General features: G+C 40.1%; 1 protein-coding gene across 1 annotated transcript; it reads left to right on the top strand.

The window, feature by feature from the left end:
* The first annotated feature begins 178 nt into the window (after window positions 1-178).
* On the top strand, window positions 179-14,663 carry asmtl (acetylserotonin O-methyltransferase-like). The gene is made up of 15 exons (XM_029630907.1): window positions 179-245; window positions 1,341-1,449; window positions 1,696-1,827; window positions 1,958-2,005; window positions 2,099-2,163; window positions 2,252-2,316; window positions 2,485-2,593; window positions 3,109-3,394; window positions 3,577-3,816; window positions 5,565-5,733; window positions 5,893-6,074; window positions 6,904-7,036; window positions 7,258-7,398; window positions 12,272-12,394; window positions 13,249-14,663. The coding sequence occupies exons 1-15, from the start codon at window positions 181-183 to the stop codon at window positions 13,452-13,454; spliced, it is 2,073 nt and encodes a 690-aa protein (XP_029486767.1). The 5' UTR covers window positions 179-180; the 3' UTR covers window positions 13,455-14,663.
* Window positions 14,664-19,804: the final 5,141 nt, after the last annotated feature.

Here is a 19,804-nt window from a genome sequence, read left to right on the forward strand (position 1 = left end):
TTACAAGCCGACAAAGACAGCACAATGTTTTAGAAAGCTAAATGATATAATCCATATTCTGACGCATTGTTTGTGCAATGAGGGTTGATTGCCATGAATATCCATTGAACTGTTACGTTTTATGATGACACGCAAAAAGATGTCATAGGATTGGCTGAATCTCTCGATTCTTCTTCCGCTATGCTTGCGCATGCGTTGTCTCTTGTAAGCGCAACAAGGAATTCATTCGCATGGAAGATCTGCAGGTAAATGTTTTTTCATTTAGCGGCCGTAGATTTCAAAGTGTAATTTATTGAATTACACTTCAATGCAGCTTTGCCCAAGGTTGTATGCTTCATGTTGTAAACATTTCTTGAGGATTGAGATGTCGTAACTGAATAGCTGAACTTGCATGATCTGAAGAAGAGTTTCTCAAGCTAAGCAGTGAAATGTGCAACATGGTAACGTTACTTGTTTCCATGTCAATAATTATCACTGATCCATAAAAACACTAACCAGACCTTTCCCTTTTAAGTTGTCAACTAACTTCTAACTCAGCTAACATAATAATTCGGTCTATTCATGGCATATTCTAGGACAGGCTCCATTTAGTCCTTTATTGGGCTAACGTTACTCCGACCTTATTGTCCAGTGACCTTACATTTTATTTTTAAATGGGAAATGGCCCTGGTAGATAAAACACTCAATCTAAACGTGAATGGATTCTTAATTGCGGGATGCTTCTATAAACATAAAACGCTCTACATGATTTCACAAATGCAATAAAATAATTTCACAAATGTTAAATATACAGATACTGTACACTGTTTTAACACAGTTGCAGCAGTATTTTTTGTAAACAAGTGCAGTAACATGGACAAATGGTCGTGTGGGAACCTTAAACATAACCCTATAAAGATGTGAAGTAATTTAACCTTTAGTTAAAAAACAAAATGTATAGCTGATATCAAATGTATGTTCCTTGCGTTTCCAAAACCGTACCGCGTGCAATGTGTTTTAACGTTCAGAACGATCGTCGGGGCTGTCAACAAAGCTACACCAGCCAGAAGATAATATTGCCAATATGTGCGAAAGGTATTTCTCTTCAATGGATAGGTTCATTCTAGGATAGCCCTTTGATCCCTTGCCACAAATTCCACGTCAGTGTATTTTTGATACAAGAGAACAATGGGGTGTAGCCTACAAAAGCATATTGACCTGAATACGTGCATTGTATGTAGGCAGTAAAGTGTGACCGCAAATGGTATGTACCCTACTTCAAGGCAAAGTCACAGGCATCTGACACCAAACAGCTGACTGAGACAAACTAGTAGCCTAATGTTTAACTTGTATATGTGCAGTGAGGAGGTCACCATGGTGTTGATGAATCCTGTCATTTCCAAGCTGACCGGTAAGCTGGTCGTCCTGGCTAGTGCATCTCCAAGGAGGCTGGAGATACTCACCAATGTGGTAAGACCGAGGCCTCCTTCCTTACACTCTTCCGCTTTGATAGGATAAATAAGTGAAAGCAAGGTTTCTACAATATTGGACATTTGCAATCACCTATCCATGTCATGAAAGTTCAATGATTACTTCCGTTAAGGGAGTAAGAAAGCAAACTTTTTTTAAAGCCTAATCAAACTGAGCCTCTAAGGTACAGTAATGACATGTATTATCTGATGGTGATGATGCCTTGTTATTCCATTTATGTCACAGGGTTTACGATTTGAGGTTGTCCCATCCTGGTTCAAGGAAACGTTAGACAAGAGGCTGTTCAAAACACCCCATGAGTATGCTGTGGAGACTGCCAAGCAGAAGGCCCTGGAGGTGGCCAAGAGGATGCCGTTTGTCAGTGAAGCCTCTGCTTACTGTTATTATTATTACAATATCATTACCATATTTGTCTGTTGATATTCTTACCTCACTGAAGAAACAAATATATAATTTTGAATGTCTGTGGTTTCTTAATTTGTTCTAGAAACACCTGAAAACTCCAGACATTGTGATCGGAGCAGACACTGTTGTTGTAAGCAAAGTCAGCTATATCAATGTCTTCTATCCTTCATATCATAGTGGTTATTATTTCCTTTACACTGTATTGGTTGTCTTCTTTTCTCAGACAGTGGATGGACTGATTCTTGAGAAGCCAGTGGACAAGCAAGATGCCTACCGAATGCTTTCAAGGTTTTGAGAGAATTCTGTGTACATTTAAAAAAAACAATAGGAAAACGTAGTTATCCCATTTTATCTTTGTTTTTGTGTTTCTGAACAGGTTGAGTGGTAAAGAACACAGTGTTTTTACCGGAGTGGCGATCATTCTCTGCCATGAGAAAGAAGGTATGCCTTAAACATAAAATAGGTAAAAGGGTAGGTTGGGAAGTTGCCTGATTTAAAGTTGTACATGCTTATTTATTTCAATGGTTGGGTTGGGTTGGGTTAAATGGGAAGACACATTTCAGTTGAATGCATTCAGTTTTATAACTGACTAGGTCCCGTTCTTTCCAGATGAAGAGATTGATTATCAAGTTATTGACTTCTATGAGGAGACCAAGGTGAAGTTTGCAGATCTGTCTGATGATTTACTCTGGGAGTACATCAATAGCGGAGAACCCATGTGAGTTTCACCTCTCTTCTTCTGTTTGCATTACTGGCTATGTTGTAATGCCAATAGATTTTTCTAAGTTTAGAACATCGCCTCACCTCTCGCAGAGGCAATTGGGGTCACTTCCCTGAATTCAAACCTTGTGAACCCATGGTTTTGTGGACTTTGATACAGCCAACCAGTCCATTTTGTGTCGCTTTATTGAGATAAGGTATGGATTTTGTTATCTAATTTCAGCCTGAAAGAAACAAGTGAGGGTCAATGAGCCTTAGTTCAATCATAGAAGCATGTTCTGCTGTGTGGTCTCGTGTACCGTGGCCAGTTCTGACACGTCACATGATTGTCACCTCTGTGTGTGTGTGTTCCCTGTGTCTTGGTGTCCTGTCTTTCTATGTGGCCCCTCTCTCTATTGCTCTCTGTCTCTGTGTGTCTCACTGTCTGTCAATTTATGTGAGACGTGTGTGTTTGTTGTGTCTCTGTTTGTGTATGCATGCGTCTGGGTCTCTCTGTATGTGTGTGTGTGACAGGGACAAGGCTGGTGGCTATGGTATCCAGGCTCTGGGTGGTATGCTGGTGGAGTATGTACACGGAGACTTCCTGAATGTGGTGGGCTTCCCGCTCAACCAGTTCTGCAAGAAGCTGGGTCTCATCTTCAGCCCCCCAGGCAGTCTGACACACAACAGCACCCAGACCAGCCCCCAAGGCAGCCCTGTCGACACGGTCCCACCAGCCGAGCCAGTCGCCAGCAGCCCCCCAGGCAGCCCTCCGGACAGCCAAGGACAAAACATCCCTTCAGCCAGTACAGCCCATAATGTCAGTACACATGTCAATGCATTGAAATACGTCTTTTGCCCTTAGCAATTATTGCACAACACTTAATTTGTCATATGTCAGTGTTGGTGTTTTCAATTAATTGTTTTTAATGTGTTACATGGACAATAAAGTTAATTGAATTGAATCCATTTATAATTTATCCCATTCATCCATCCATCTAGGTGAAACAGGAGGAGAGTGGGTGTGGAGAGGGTGAGGTGCCCTGGAAGTTGGTCAACAACCTGTCTAAGTGCTCTGAGAACGGGGAGGCTGAGCCCCAGGGCATCAGCGACCCTGCAGCACCAGACTTGACCAGCAGGGGCACCATTCAGATGCAGAATGTGAGGGAGCACGAGACAGAAGACGGCAAGGAAAAGTTGAGCAAGATGATCGAGCTCATGGATGGATTTAAAGCCTCAAAGGTATCCTGTGGATGGATATGTATTTACAGTTGAAGTCGGATGTTTACATACACTTAGGTTGGAGTCATTAAAACTCGTTTTTCAACCACTCCACAAATTTCTTGTTAACAAACTATAGTTTTGGCAAGTCGGTTAGGACATCTACTTTGTGCATGACACAAGTAATTTTTCTAACAATTGTTTACAAACAGATTATTTCACTTATAATTCACTGTATCACAATTCCAGTGGGTCAGAAGTTTACATACACTAAGTTGACTGCCTTTAAACAGCTTTTTGCAACTGCGACCTGGCCAAGATAAAGCATAGCAATTCGGCACATACAACAACAGAGTTACACATGGAATAAACAAAACATACAGTCAATAATACAGTAGAAAAAAAGAAAACAAAAAAAGTTTATATACAGTAAGTGCAATCTCCTAGAGATGAACGTACTTTGGTGCGAAAAGTGTAAATCAGTCCCAGATCAACAGCAAAGGACCTTGTGAAGATGCTTGAGGATACAGGTACAAAAGTATCTATATCCACAGTAAAACGAGTCCTATATTGACATAACCTGAAAGGCCGCTCAGCGAGGAAGAATCCACTGCTCCAAAACCGCCATAAAAAGCCAGACTACGGTTTGCACCTGCACATGGGGTCAAAGATTGTACTTTTTGGAGACATGTTCTCTGGTCTGATGAAACAAAAATAGAACTGTTTGGCCATAATGACCATTGTTTTGTTTGGAGGAAAAAGGGGGATGCTTGCAAGCCAAAGAACACCATCCCGACCGTGAAGCACGGGGGTGGCAGCATCATGTTGTGGGGGTGCTTTGCTGCAGGAGGGACTGGTGCACTTCACAAAATAGATGGCATCATGAGGGAGGATAATTATGTGAATATATTTAAGCAACATTTCAAGACATCAGTCATGAAGTTAAAGCTTGGTCGCAAATGGGTCTTCCAAATGGACAATGACCCCAAGCATACTTCCAAAGTTGTGGCAAAATGGCGTAAGGACAACAAAGTCAAGATATTGGAGTGGCCATCACAATGCCCTGACCTCAATCCCATAGAAACTTTGTGGGCAGACCTGAAAAAGCGTGTGCGAGCAAGGAGGCCTACAAACCTGACTCAGTTACACAAGCTCTGTCAGGAGGAATAGGCCAAAATTCATCCAACTTATTGTGGGGAGCTTGTGGAAAGCTACACAAAATGCTTGACCCAAGTTAAACAATTGAAAGGCGACGCTACCAAATACTAATTGAGTGTATGTAAACTTCTGGCCGACTGGGAATGTGATGAAAGACATTAAAGCTGAAATAAATTATTCTCTCTACTATTCTATTATTATTATTATTATCTATTATTATACTATTATTCTGACATTTCACATTCTTAAAATAAAGTGGTGATCTTAACTGACCTAAAACAAGGACTTTTTACTAGGATTAAATGTCAGGAATTGTGAAAAATGTAGTTTAAATGTATTTGGCTAAGGTGTATGTAAACTTCCGTCTTCAACTGTATATACTATAACAAAACATTGAGTTCCTTGCTATTGTGTTTTAATTCTCCATACAGTTAGGTTTTATGTTGTTCATGTAGTCATGTTCAAGCTGAGGTTGCAGGAAGTTTAATTTTAGGCTTATTAATCAAACTACTTTTGCTTGAGGTAGGTTAAAACATGAATTGGAATTTTCTATTACTCCTCTTCTTTCTCTAGTCTCGCATTGAACGTTTTCCCTTTGTTTTGTATCCTAGGTGTTGTTCACAGCATCCAAGCTGCGTGTGTTTGACGTGTTAAGGAGCAGTAAGACAGGGGAGCTGCAGGCTGAGGATGTGGCCCAGGAGATCAAAGCATCTATTAAGGGGACCGAACGCCTGCTGGAGGCCTGCGTCTCTCTGGGACTCCTACAAAGATTGGGAAAAGGTATACTGTCTCAATTTCTCACATTGTCTCCCTCTATAATTTGTTTCCTTCTGTTAGACATATTCTTTCTTTTTTCCTAGACATTGTTCATGGCGTCTAAGCTGTGTGTGTCAAGGAGTGATTTATGACATGCCTTCTGACATGCCAATTTCTCCCTAGAGTACACAAACACAGCGATGTCCAGGCATTTCCTGCTGTCGGACGGTCCCCTCTCTCTGCAGGGGTACATCCAGCACTGTAACGAACTGGTGTGGCCTCTATTCACCCACCTGGAGACTGCTGTGAGGGAGGGTACCAACCAGCACGAGAAGGCCTTCGGGAAAACCTCTAACCTTTTCCAGGTAATAACAATCTCAAGTTTCATGTCACATTCCAGTTACCTTGGTAATTATTCAACAGATCAGTCTTGTTCCTGGGGAGCCACAGTGCGGCAGCTTTTTGTTCAAGCTTAGCAGAATCAGCTAGTCAAGGTGTGGGAGACGTGTTGATTAGTTGTATCAGGTGTGAAGGCACTAAACTGGGATTAAAATGTACAGTCAATGCAGCTCTCCAGTTAACACTAGATAGAATGGTTTTGTATTATTGTTTATACAAACATTAAGAACACCTACTCTTTCCATGACATAGACTGACCAGGTGAATCCAGGTGAAAGCTGTGATCACTTATTGATGTCATTTGTTGAATCCACTTCATCCTTGTAGATGAAGGGGAGGAGACCGTTTAAAGAAGGATTTTCAAGCCTTGAGACAATTGAAACATGGATTGTGTATGTGTGCCATCAGATGGTGAATGGACATGACAAAATATTTAAGTGCCTTTGAATGGGGTATGGTAGTAGGTGCAAGGTGCACCGGTTTGTGTCAAGAACTGTAACGCTGCTGGGATTTTCACGCTCAACAGTTTCCTGTGTGTATCAAGAAGGGTCCACCACCCAAAGGACATCCAGCCAACTGTGGGAAGCATTGTAGTCAACATGGGCCAGCATCCCTGTGGAATGCTTTCAACACCTTGTAGAGTCCATGCCCTGGCAAATTGAGGCTGTTATGAGGGCAAAAGGGGGTGCAACTCAATATCAGGAAAGTGTTCCTAATGTTTTGTTTTCTCACTGTAGAACTGAGTATTGGAGTGGTAACTGTTTTTGTTTTCGTCCTTGTTGTTCGTTGTTATAGGATTCCTACTACAGCAGACATGAAGTGAAGCTGCGATTCATGAAGGCCATGCACAGCATCGCAAAGGTTTCTGGTAGAGACGTGGCGACGGCCTTTGACCTCTCCAAATATAAGACGGCCTGCGACCTGGGAGGTGAGGTCATAGTAACCTGAACCTCAATTCCATTTAAAATGGCCATCACATTGTGTTGCTACAATATTGTAGTAAAATCTCAAATGGCCCTTCCGTTATTATCTTCAATGTGATTTACATTAGAAAGCCTCTGGCTAGAAGTATGCCCTTAAATAGGGAATCGGGTGTAGCCTATCAGAATCAATCCATACCAATCATCAGTGTTTTTTTCCTTCACCTAGGATGCACTGGGGCCATGGCGTATGAGTTTGCCAAAGCACACCCGGGGTTGTCTGTGACCATGTTCGACTTACCCGAAGTCATTGAGATGAGCGGTCACTTCCGGCCAGATGACGCAGATGACAGAGTATCGTTTGTAGCAGGTTTGTTTAATGACTTACAGCAGGTGGAATGGATTTTAGAGTAATGTTACCATCATGGGTAATGTGGTCTGTAGATACACAATAACATTTAGCGTTGGGCGGGCAAGATGGCGGTCAGTGCAGATAATTTGTTTTGGATTGTTTCTACGGTCATAAAACTCTATATGAATATGGTTTAGTTTATTTACCAAAGTAATTGATTACTTTCTGCAAGTTATTCACCTCTAAAACAAAGTTTGCAACAATACTAGATAGCCTGATAAGCTAGCTAGCTCAAAAACGAGCTTGTCGAACGTACATGGAAACTGCCACGACCAGAACCAAAAGGAAAGAAATGGAAAGATCGTCAGATGGACAATTAACCACAAAAGATGGTATGATTTTGGGTACTCCTCTTCAGAATGTAACTGGGGGGAAATACTGCAATGGGTGATGAAAATGTGGTGATGGGTGATGAAAATGTGGTGAGCAACAATGCTCACAACTTGCGCACCTCCAATACCCAGCTCAGGCCTTTACCTTACGACCCCGGCACTCCAGTCAAGCCCCAGGGGAAAAAGATGAGGCCAAGAGGGTATGTCATTTCTTGATGCAAAACAATATTGTAATGCTGTTGACAGAAAAGATAGATGAAAGGGCAAATGGCTTGGAGCTCATGGTTAGGGAGAATATGATGAAAATTGAGGCCATTAAAAAATCTGACTTTCTTTGGAGAAGTGAAAACCCTCAAAAGTGACATGAAGAAAGTGGAAGTTATCTGCCAGGGAAATGAAACGAAGGTGGCTGAACTCGAGAAAAAGGTGAATGAGGCGGAGAGATACCAGCGCAGGTGGAACCTGAGGCTCCATGGAATTCCAGAGCAGGTGGGTGAGGACATCAAATGCAGAGTTGTTGACATCTGTGGAGCTGTCATTCCTGAATCAAAAGCCAAACTTTAGGAAAATGTAGACATCGTCCATCGTTTGGGAAGACTTAAGGATCAAGACAAGAGACCGAGGACGACCATCATCCGGTTCACCAACAGATCTACACGGGATCTTCTTTGGAGGCGAGCGAAGAATTGTGAATTCCTCATCAAGCAAAAATTGAGGTTCACGGAGGATCTGAACTCAGCAGACAAAGTGACAAGAGAGAAACTGTGGCTGTAGCTCGAAAGGCAGGGAAAACTTAATTTTTATCGGTGCAAGAGTGATCGATGGGAAAGAAATGCGGCCAAATCAGAACATTTGAGTGAGAGCCAGAGTCTAACTCGGACTGAACTGTCAGGTCAAAAAAACGATTACCAGGTGAAAAGTAGCCTTTTATTATAAAAATGTACACAAACACTTGAATGAGAATAGGCTGACCTGAGAACTGATAAGCTAAACACTAACTATAGGTGAATAACTGCTTATTGTAAAATCTACACAATGTCTCCCCCTTGTGGGAGTAAGAATACTTTGTTAACTTTATGACCAATATTTGTTTTTTGTTGGAGAGGTTAAATAATGGGATGGAAATCCTTTTGAGTTACATATCCTTAGGAAAAGCTTATATTAGCATAACAAGGTTGTTGGTTGAAGTTTGTCTTTATCTCTTTGTTCAATTAATGTCAGGGGTATTCGAAATTTACTCAAGCGTAAGGCTATTTTCCTGTATTGCAAACGGTTTAATGCAGACTTTTACTTTTTTACAAGAGACTCATGCTTGTTCTTCCGATCTATTTTTTGGGAAAAATCAACGAGGTAACCATATCTAGTTATCATATGGCAACAACCACTCTGTGGGTGTAGCAATTTTAAGAGGTGCATTTAAAGGGAAGGTCATCAGTATTAAGACTCACCACTCTGGACGTTGGGTAAATTTCAACAGTGAAATGTTTTTATTAGGGAATATTTATGCATCCAACAACAAACAAAACAACAGGATATTATTTCAAGAATTTTAAAAAGAAATTAATACCCAACGAAATGCCATCATTTGCTAGAGATTTGTTCTCTTTTAACTTGCCGATAATTTTTTTTTATTTCATTAATATAAATAATTTCATCACAAGACTTTTGGATGTCTTCATCTATGAATTTTGCACAGTCTTTGACAGAGTCTAGAAAGGCAGATATGTCACTAGTAGGACAGGCATTACTGGTATAAAGGTTACCATAGAATTTTGAAATATCTTTGAAATTTACCCAACGTCCAGAGTGGTGAGTCTTACTACCGATGACCTTATTTCAGGATATCAAATCAAATCAAATTTTATTTGTCACATACACGTGGTTAGCAGATGTTAATGCGAGTGTAGCGAAATGCTTGTGCTTCTAGTTCCGACAATATTTCAAGATATCAAAATTATCTTAGGTGGAGATTTTAATTCTGTATCTAATGACAGATATCCCCCTCCTAACAGATCCATCATAGTTAATCCTGAGTTTAATAACCTATGTCTTGGTCTTGGATTAGTAGATATTTGGAGATCTAAATATCCTGATAAAAAGGAATTCACTTGGAGTAACAAAGACATGTCCAGACGGTCAAGAATTGACTTCTGGTTGATTTCTAATTCATTAGATAATTCTGTAGTCAAGGTGTCAATTGAACCATCAATTATTACTGATCATAAAGTTATATTCTTATCTTTAAATATGAATGGATCTGAAGTTAAACCGAATCGGAGTTATTGAAAACTCAATAGTAGACTGGTGGAAGAGATAATTTCAAGATGGATGCCAAAGATATTATACAATACAATTAATTGGAGGAAAGCCCAACTATTTAAGTCTTATGGGAAATATTGGGAATTAATGAAGTATGAAATAAGACGAACAGCCATGAAGAGAGGTAAACAAATTGCTGAACTTAAAAGATTGAGGGAAGATAAACTTGTTAAGGAAATATTTTCTCTAATCTCTATGGAGGACCTTGATGAAGAAGGAAAGGGTCATTTATTCTCTTTACAACTAGAAATGGACCAAATGTATTGGTCACACATGTTATGGCACTTCATATAAATAAGGATAGTTTTAGGGGTATTCAGATACAAGACAAAGAGATAAAATTTTCACAATTGGCTGATGACACCACCATTTTTTTTGAAAGATCATAATGAAGTCAAGAAAGCTATTGAGTGTATGAATGCCTTCACACATGTATCAGGTTTATCTATGAATATTAGGAAATGTGAATTATTTGCGTTGAAAAGATGTGACTTAAACTCAGTATGTAATATTCCTGTAAAAGATGTGATCACATATCTTGCTATTACAGTTAGCAAAGATCAGAAAGAAAGTGCCAACTTAAATTTCTCTCCTATTGTAGAGAAAATTGGAAAGAGATTTAACTCCTGGTTATTAAGAGATCTTTCTTTATCTGGATGTGTACTTTTATCAAAAGGTCTGTCCAGATTAGTTTATACCTCCCTTGCCTTGGATGTTCCTCTGTCAGGAACTAAAATGGCTGATACTAAATTATTTAACTTCATATGGTGGAATAAACCTCATTATTTAAGAAAAGCGGTAATATGTAGCACCCAAGGTGAGGGAGGGTTGAATGCTCTGAATTTTAAAACCTCTAATATAATATTTAAGATTAAATGGATACAAAACTATTTAAGAAATAAGGATTGCATCTGGAATATCATCCCTAATTTAATATTCCAACAAATTGGTGGTCTACAATTCTTACTCAAATGCAACTTTGATATGGGTAAAAATTAAGCTTACAAACTTTCATAAACAAGTACTTCTAACTTGGAACCTCATGTACAAACACAATTTTCCCCTCATATGTATACAATCTGGAATAATAAAGACATAAAATACAAAACAAGTCTTTGTTTTTCCAGAACTGGTTTGACAACATTATTAGGTTAAACAATTATTGACATAGGTTAAACAATTATTGAATAATGATGGACAACTATATGATTATCCAGAATTTATTAGAACACACAATGTTACATTCACTCCTGAGGAGTATCAAATTGTTGTTAGAGCTGTCCCTAAAGGTGCTATTCTTCTTTTAGGAGAATATAACTGTACTCCAATTGCAACTGTTGAGGATTTTGTAGCCTCAATACAACTAGAAGGAATTTACATTTTAAACTATAAATGTAATAACAGGTATATAAGGAAACTATGTCAATATGTTACTATTCCCTCTGCTAAAATGTACTGGAATGCAGCCCTCGGATAAGTGAACTGGAAAAAAAGTTTAGTTGTTATCTGGTAAATATTGTATATCTAATAAGGTGAAAGAAGTATCATACACACTCATTCAAAGAATCTACCCTGTAAAGACCTTTATTATACACAGATTTAAAATAACTATTGATTTCAAATGTGTATTTTGTGATTGTGACCCAGAGACTCTTGACCACTTATTTTGGGACTGCTCTTATGTCAGAAGATTTTATTTTAAAAGAAACAACTATTAATGTTAATTTGAAAGACTCTGATATTATGTTTTATTTTGAATCAAATGATATGGACCCTGATTCAACTTTTAGTGTTAATTTGTTTATCTTTCATGGAAGATTCTTTGTCCATAAAATGAAGTGGGCAGAGAACAAACACCTCTTCACATTATTTAAGATAGAATTTAAATATTATTTTGAAATGATCAGTAAATGTAAAAAACAAAAAGTAATACGCACCATAAAAGTATTTAACAAATTAAAAATGAATCTTGATATGTAATACCCCTGTCTGTTAGGTTTATGTACTCTTGTTTGTATATTTCTGTTTTTTTGTATTTGTTGTGTTCATAATAAAAATGTTTTTTTAAATTTTATTTTAAAAACCATTTAGCAATAAGTGCCATTTTGATCATTAATTTGTTTTCTGTCAGGGTACATGTAAAATGTAATGAATGGTTTTTCTTTTTAATGTCTGAACAGGAGATTTCTTCAAAGATGAGCTTCCCAAGGCAGACGTATACATATTGGCAAGAATTCTCCACGACTGGTCGGATGAGAAAGTACACATTTTGCTGAGTAAAATTGCGAAAGCATGCAATCCTGGTAAGAGTGAAAAACAATATATTATTTTGGGATTCTGATTTCTGACCCTGATAAGAATAATGATTCACACATTGGCTAGACATTTTTTTGTGTATCACTTGTGTAAAGAGTTAGCCTGGTCCCATGCTGTATGTGCCAAAGCCAACTCATCTGTTGTTGTAATGCCATACATCACTCATACATTTAGCAACAGAATTAACATTTCCATCCAACAATTTTATGTGAATGAATTACCTGACCCATAAAAAAAACTCACGACAGGCCTGATAAAAACAGAAAATCTTTCGGTAAAATGTCCTAGTGTTGACATTTTAGTCGGTGAAATAGATTGTGACATTTGCGTTGTAAATGCTTTCATATACGCAAATATTGGTAATAACAACCATCATGTCAAAGTAAACTTTGAGTCACGTGATGATTTGTTCTGTTATGTTGCCCCCACCAAAGTGTGCAAAAAGCAAAAGTGTATTAGGCAGATTAAATAAGTTCTAATGAACTTGAATGAACACAGAGGAGTTGGCTCAAGCCTAAACGGAATGAACCACAAGGTTATAGTAGTAGTGTTTTAACAGTGTGCAAGTTGCATGTTAAACTCTTCAAATCAAAAGTGAAAAGCAGAGGGCACACATCATTGACTAGCCTAGGTACCTGACTGTTTCTGCTTTTATGAAATACTACATTATTGCCTTATTAAAAAAACGACCAATTGACTAGTCCAATTTATGTGTATCGTAGTTCAAAATGCCTTTATTGCATATTATGAATGTGACTTTCACATGCTAATGTAAATACTGATTGTATACACAACGTTAAATATGTATGCATACATCCTGTGTACGCCATCTCCGTCCCAGGTTGCTGCGTGCTGGTGAGTGAGATCTTTTTGGATGAGGACAGGAAGGGGCCGAGCAGAGGCCTACTTCAGGCCCTCAGTATGACCGAGGGGAGACAAAGGAGCGCCTCCGAATACAGCCTCTTACTGAAGAGCCACGGCTTCACCACAGCACAAGTCAAACACACACACAACCTCCTGGATGCCATCCTGTGTGTCACTGAGTGACTTGGAGACAAACAACCTTGAAACCAATAAAGAATATAAATCAATGAAATGCCTCCCCAGTCTAGAATCAAACTCTTGCCCCAACCACTAGACACTGAGGCCCTGTTTAAATACTAAAGGTTCACTGATCGCAAACTGCTTACAGCCATCCTGTCATGTCAGATCAACGATTACTTCAAGAAAGGTAGGAAGGAAGGACTCTTTTTAGAAGTGTTCAAACAGGGCCTCACTCAATATTACTCTACCCATCCATTTCATGTTGATCTTCAAAGGGGTCAGGAAATGTTGGGGAAATGGGGCTAGGGGTTTATTTTGGATGATAGATTCTGTGACTACGGTGCCGCCACCTCCCTTGGCTGTGAGACATGTTACTGTTCCCCACAATGACCAAGACAGTTTAATTTGACTTTTAATTCATTATAAAAATGGACCACAATGTTGTGAATTTCAATGGACCACATTGAAGGCATTTCTTTCAAACACTGCAATATAGACTCTATCAGAGGTATGTCTATGCGGCTGACTTTGATCTCACAGTAATCCTTGAAGTCTCTGTCATTAAGCCAGCCAGGTCACCTGTGATATAAGTCAGTATTCGATGTCCGTCCATTTCTGAGGACGCAGGGAGATGACGTGGAAACCGGCCACTGGTGGCAACAGTGAGTGCCTTTACCTTCAAGTAGGTTTTGGTAGGCCAGGGTTTCCCCAACTCTGTCCTCGGGACCCCAAAGGGGTGCAGGTTTCGTTTTTTGCCCTAGCACTACACAGCTGACTCAAATAATAAACGAATCATCAAGCTTTGATCATTTTAATATGCTGTCCCGAGGACCGAGTTTGGGAAACGCTGTACTAAGGGTGTTATGGATGAGCGTAAGCCTATCCCGAACCTTAACCATTTGGAGATAATGCCTGAACTGAACCATAACAATTCAGAGTTAATACCTAAACTTGACCTGAATCACTTCAAAAAGTTGGAACAACTTCTAAATTTGACGTTTGAGAAACATGGATGGACTTCTAATTCTGAGACTGTGAGAGCTGGTAGCATAAAACTGTCATGACAGCTGATGACAGCAAAGACAACCAACAATAATTAACTGACCGCTTTCCCAACATTTTGAGACCACCACAACACTTCGTTGTTTGCCATTTGACAATTGTCCTGTCTGAATTGTTTCAATAATGAAATAAATATTTTGTCTGAAATAATTCAGCTGTTGTTTTTTTTCTCTCTTCTGTGTACACTATTTGTAACCATGTGTTTGCAGTATTTCAGCTTTTGCGGGGCTTGTCTGAAATCTGATTTGTCCCTGTGTTTTGAATAACAATGTTGTAATATTAACATTTCATTAAATGTTAATGCAACTGTGTAGAGCAGTGATCACCTAATCCTGGTCTCAGAAAGCTATGGTGTGCAGGATTTTACTCCAGCCCAGCACTCACACCTGATTAAACTAAGATGAGCTAAGACAAGCTAAACTCCTTCACCCGCTTTGAGGAAAACCCAGTGCCACCAACGTGGCCCGCTACCAAGGACTGTGGACTCTCCTCCGTGACCGACGTAAGACATTTAAGTGTGTTAACCTTCGCAAGGCTACCGGCCCAGGCGGCACCCCTAGCCACATCCTCACAGCATGGGAAGACCAGCTGGCTAGTGTGTTTAAGGACATATTCAATCTCTCCCTATCACAGTCTGCTGTCCCCACGTGCTACAAGATGGCCAACATTGTTCCTGTACCCAAGAAAGCAAAGCTAACTGAACTAAATGACTATCGCCCCCTAGAACTCACTTCTGTCATCATGAAGTGCTTTGAGAGACGAGTCAAGGATCATATCACCTCCACCTTACCTGTCACCCTAAACCCACTTCGATTTGCTTACCACCCCAATAGATCCACAGACGATGCAATCACCGTCACACTGCACATTGCCCCATTGCATCTGGACAAGAGGAATACCTGTATAAGAATGCTGTTCATTGACTATAGCTCAGCATTCAACACCTCCAAACTCATCATTAAGCTCGAGGCCCTGGGTCTGAACCCTGCCCTGTGTAACTGGTTCTTGACTTCCTGACGGTCTGCCCCCAGGTGGTGAGGTAGGAAACAACACTTCCACTTCATTGAGCCTCAACACTGGGGCCCTGTGTGTGCTCAGTCCCACTGCTGTACTCATGACTGTGTTGCCACGCACGCCTCTAACTCAATCATCAATTTGCAGATGACAACAGTGGTAGGTTTGAAAGCTTGAAGTTCCTCAGCATACACATCACTGACAAACTGAAATGGTTCACACAGACAGTATGGTGAAGAAGGCACAATAGCGCCTCTTCCACCTCAGGATGCTGAAAGAATTTAGCTTGGTACCTTAAAAACCCTCACAAACTTTTACAGATGCACAATTCCGAGTATCCTGTCGGGCTGTATCATTGCCAGGTATTGCAACTGCACTGCCCGCAACCGCAGGGCTTTCCAGAGGGTGGTGCGGTCTGCCCAACGCATCACCTGGGGTAAACTGCCTACCTTCCAGAACACCTAGAGCACCCGATGTCACAGGATGGCCAAAAAGATCAAGGACCACCCCAGCCACTGCCTGTTCACACCGCTATCATCCAGAAGGTGAGGTCATTACAGGTGCATAAAGATGGGACCGAGAGGCTGAAAAACAGCTTCTATCTCAAGGCCATCAGACTGTTAAATAGCCATCACTAGCACATTAGAGGCTGCTGCCTATCTACATAGACCCGAAATCACTGGCCACTTTAATAAATGGAATACTAGTCACTTTAATAATGTTCACATATTTTGCATTACTCATATATGTATATACTGTATCTTAGTCTATGCTGCTCTGACATTGCTAATCCATATATTTAGATATTCTTAATTCCATTCCTTTCCTTTTTTTGTGTGTATTGGGTATATGTGAAATTGTTAGATATTGCTGCACTGTCGGAGCTAGAAATTCAACCATTTCGCTACACACGCAATAACATCTGCTAAACACTTGTATGTGACCAATACAATTTGATTTGATATGAGATAGGTCTTGATGATAGGTTTATTGATTGAAATGTTCATTTAAGTGTTGAGTTGGAAAGCCTGCACGATGAATGGGTTCGTTTCTGGATAAAGTGATAAAGTACCCAGTCAAACTCTAAAAAACATGCTGTTCTAGACTGAAGGGGAGGAGAGGGACAGGATCCACCTTCTGTATGGACATTGGTTTAGGAGCGCATGCATGCAGAGCAGCAGAAACCAACCTTTCATGGAAGCTATGATACTGCTTAAATTGTGAAATCAAAGTTTCTGTGGATTTTTTTTTTGTTTAATCAAAACAGATATTTGAATACATGTACACTGAACAACAATATAGCTGCAACATGGAACAATTCTAAAGATATTACTGAGTTACAGTTCCAATTGAAATTGAAATGCATCAAGTAGGCCTTAATCTATGGATATCACATGAATGGGAATACAGATGGCTTCAAAAAATGTAGGGATCTGGATCAGTATCAGATGTGACCATCATTTGCCTCATGCAGCGTGACTCACCTTTGCATAGAGTTGATCAGGCTGTTGATTGTGGCCTGTGGAATGTCGACCCACTCCTCTTCAATGGCAGTGCGAAGTTGCTGAATATTGGCAGGAACTGGAACCCACTGTCATACACGTCGATTCAGAGCATCCCAAACTTGGGTGACATGTCTGATGAGTGTGCAGGCTATGAAAGAACTGGGACTTTTTCAGCTTCCAGGAATTGTGTACAGATCCTTGCGATATTGGGCCGTGCATTATCATGCAAAAACATGAGGTTATGGTGGCAGATGAATAGCACAACAAAGGGCCACAGGATCTTGTCACGGTATCTCTGTGCATTTAAATTGCCATCGATAAAATGCAATTGTGCTCATTGTCCGTAGCTTATGCCTGCCCATACCATAACCCCACCGCCACCATGGGGCACGCTGTTTACAACGTTGACATCAGCAAACCATTCGCCCACTCAATGCCATACACGCACGCGGTCTATCATCTGCCTGGTACTGTTCAAACTGGCATTCATCCGTGAAGAGCACACTTCTCCAGCGTGCCAGTGGCAATCGATGGTGAGCATTTGCCCACTGAAGTCGGTTACAATGCCGAACTGCAGTCTGTTCAAAACTTCATGCAGATGAGCTTCCTGGCAGTGGTTTCTGACAGTTTGTGCAGAAATTATTTGGTTGTGCAAACCCACAGTTTATCAGCTGTCCGGGTGGTTGGTCGCAGACGATCCCGCAGGTAAGAAGTGTAGATCCTTGGCTGGCTTGGTTGCAGATGGTCTACGATTGTGAGGCCAGTTGGAAACGCCGGAGGCGGCTTATGATAGAGAAATTAACATTCAATTATCTGGCAACAGCTCTGATGGACATTCTTGCAGTCATCATGCCAACTGAGTTGTGCGACAAAACTGCACATTTTAGTGTTTCCTTTTATTGTCCCTAGCACAGGCTGTTTAATCAGCTTCTTGATATGCCACACCTGTCAGGTGGATGGATTATCTTGGCAAAGGAGAAATGCTCACTAACAGGGTTGTAACCAAATTTGTGCACAAAATTTGAGCGAAATAAGTAATAACATATAATATAGTAATAACATTTCTGGGATATTTTATTTCAGCTCATGAAACAATGGGACCCACACTTTAGATGTTGCGTTTATATTTTTGTTCAGTGTGTATGTGTATATACATACAGTACCAGTCAAAGGGTTTGGACACACCGACACGTTCCAAGGTTTTTCATTATTTTGACTATTTTCTACATTGTAGAAAATACATTAAACTATGAAATAACACACAAGGAATGCATTTCAATTTTAACAGGTGTGCCTTGTTAAAAGTGAATTTGTGGAATTTCTTTCCTTATTGTGTCTGGTATACAGAAGCTAGCCCTATTTGGTAAAAGACAAAGACCATATTATGTCAAGAACAACTCAAATAAGCAAAGATAAATGACAGCCCATCATTACTTGAAGGTCAGTCAATCCAGAAAATGTCAAGAATTTTGAACGTGCAGTAGCAAAAACCATCAGGGGCTATGATGAAACTGGCTCTCATGAGGACCGCCAAAGAATGGAAGACCCAGAGTTACCTCTGCTGCATAGGATAAGTTCCAGCCTCAGAAATTGCAGCCCAAATAAATAGTTCAAGTAACAGACACATCTCAACATCTACTGTTCAGAGGAGACTGCATGAATCAAGCCTTCATGATCAAATTGCTGCAAAGAAACCACTACTAAAGGACACCAATAAGAAGGAAAGACTTGTTTGAGCCAAGAAACATGAGCAATGGACATTAGACCGGTGGAAATCTGTCCTTTGGTCTGAAGAGTCCAAATTTGAGATTTTTGTTTCCAACCGCCATGTCTTTGTGAGACGCAGAGTCAGTGAACGAATGATCTCCGCATGTGTGGTTCCCACAGTGAAGCATGGAGTAGGAGGTGTGATGATGTGGGGGTGCTTTGCTGGTGACACTGACAGTGATTTATTTAGAATTCAAGGCACACTTTAACCAGCATGGCTACCAGAGAATTCTGCAGTGATACTCAATCCCATCTGATTTGCACTTAGTGGGACTATGATTTGTTTTTTTTAACAGGACAATGACCCAAAACACACCTCCAGGCTGTGTAAAGGCTATTTGACCAAGAAGGAGAGTGATGGAGTGCTGCATCAGATGACCTGGCCTCCACAATCATCTGACCTCAACCCAATTGAGATAATTCGGGAAGAGTTGGACCACAGAGTGAAGGAAATGCAACCAACAAGTGACAGCATATGTGGGAACTCCTTCAAGACTGTTGGAAAAGCATTCCAGGTGAAGCTGGTTGAGAGTGTGCCAAGAGTGTGCAAAACTGCCATCAAGGCAAAGGGTGGCTACTTTTGAAGAAAGTATATTTTGATTTGTTTAACACGTTTTGTTTACTACATGATACCATATGTGTTATAGTAATAAATAAAGAAAATCTCTTGAATGGGTAGGTGTGTCCAAACTTTTGACTGGTACTTACTTTTGTGTGGACTTTTATGACATTTATTTATTTTCTGATATTTACTTGGTGTACTTATAGTACACCATATCAAGTATGGTATCCCTAAGGTATATACACTGCTCAAAAAGATAAAGGGAGCACTTAAACAACACAATGTAACTCCAAGTCAATCACACTTATGTGAAATCAAACTGTCCACTTAGGAAGCAACACTGATTGACAATACATTTCACATGCTGTTGTGCAAATGGAATAGACAACAGGTGGAAATTATAGGCAATTAGCAAGACACCCCCAATAAAGGAGTGGTTCTGC

The sequence above is a fragment of the Oncorhynchus nerka genome, linkage group LG3 (genome assembly GCF_034236695.1).
Source record: "Oncorhynchus nerka isolate Pitt River linkage group LG3, Oner_Uvic_2.0, whole genome shotgun sequence".
NCBI classification, from domain to species: Eukaryota; Metazoa; Chordata; class Actinopteri; order Salmoniformes; family Salmonidae; genus Oncorhynchus; species Oncorhynchus nerka.

Coding starts and splice junctions, on each gene's coding strand:
- asmtl (XM_029630907.1), top strand. CDS start 181: ATGCTTGCGCATGCGTTGTCTCTTGTAAGCGCAACAAGGAATTCATTC. Junction 2,317..2,484: donor TCTCTGCCATGAGAAAGAAG/GTATGCCTTAAA, acceptor CGTTCTTTCCAG/ATGAAGAGATTGATTATCAA. Junction 3,817..5,564: donor ATGGATTTAAAGCCTCAAAG/GTATCCTGTGGA, acceptor TTTGTATCCTAG/GTGTTGTTCACAGCATCCAA.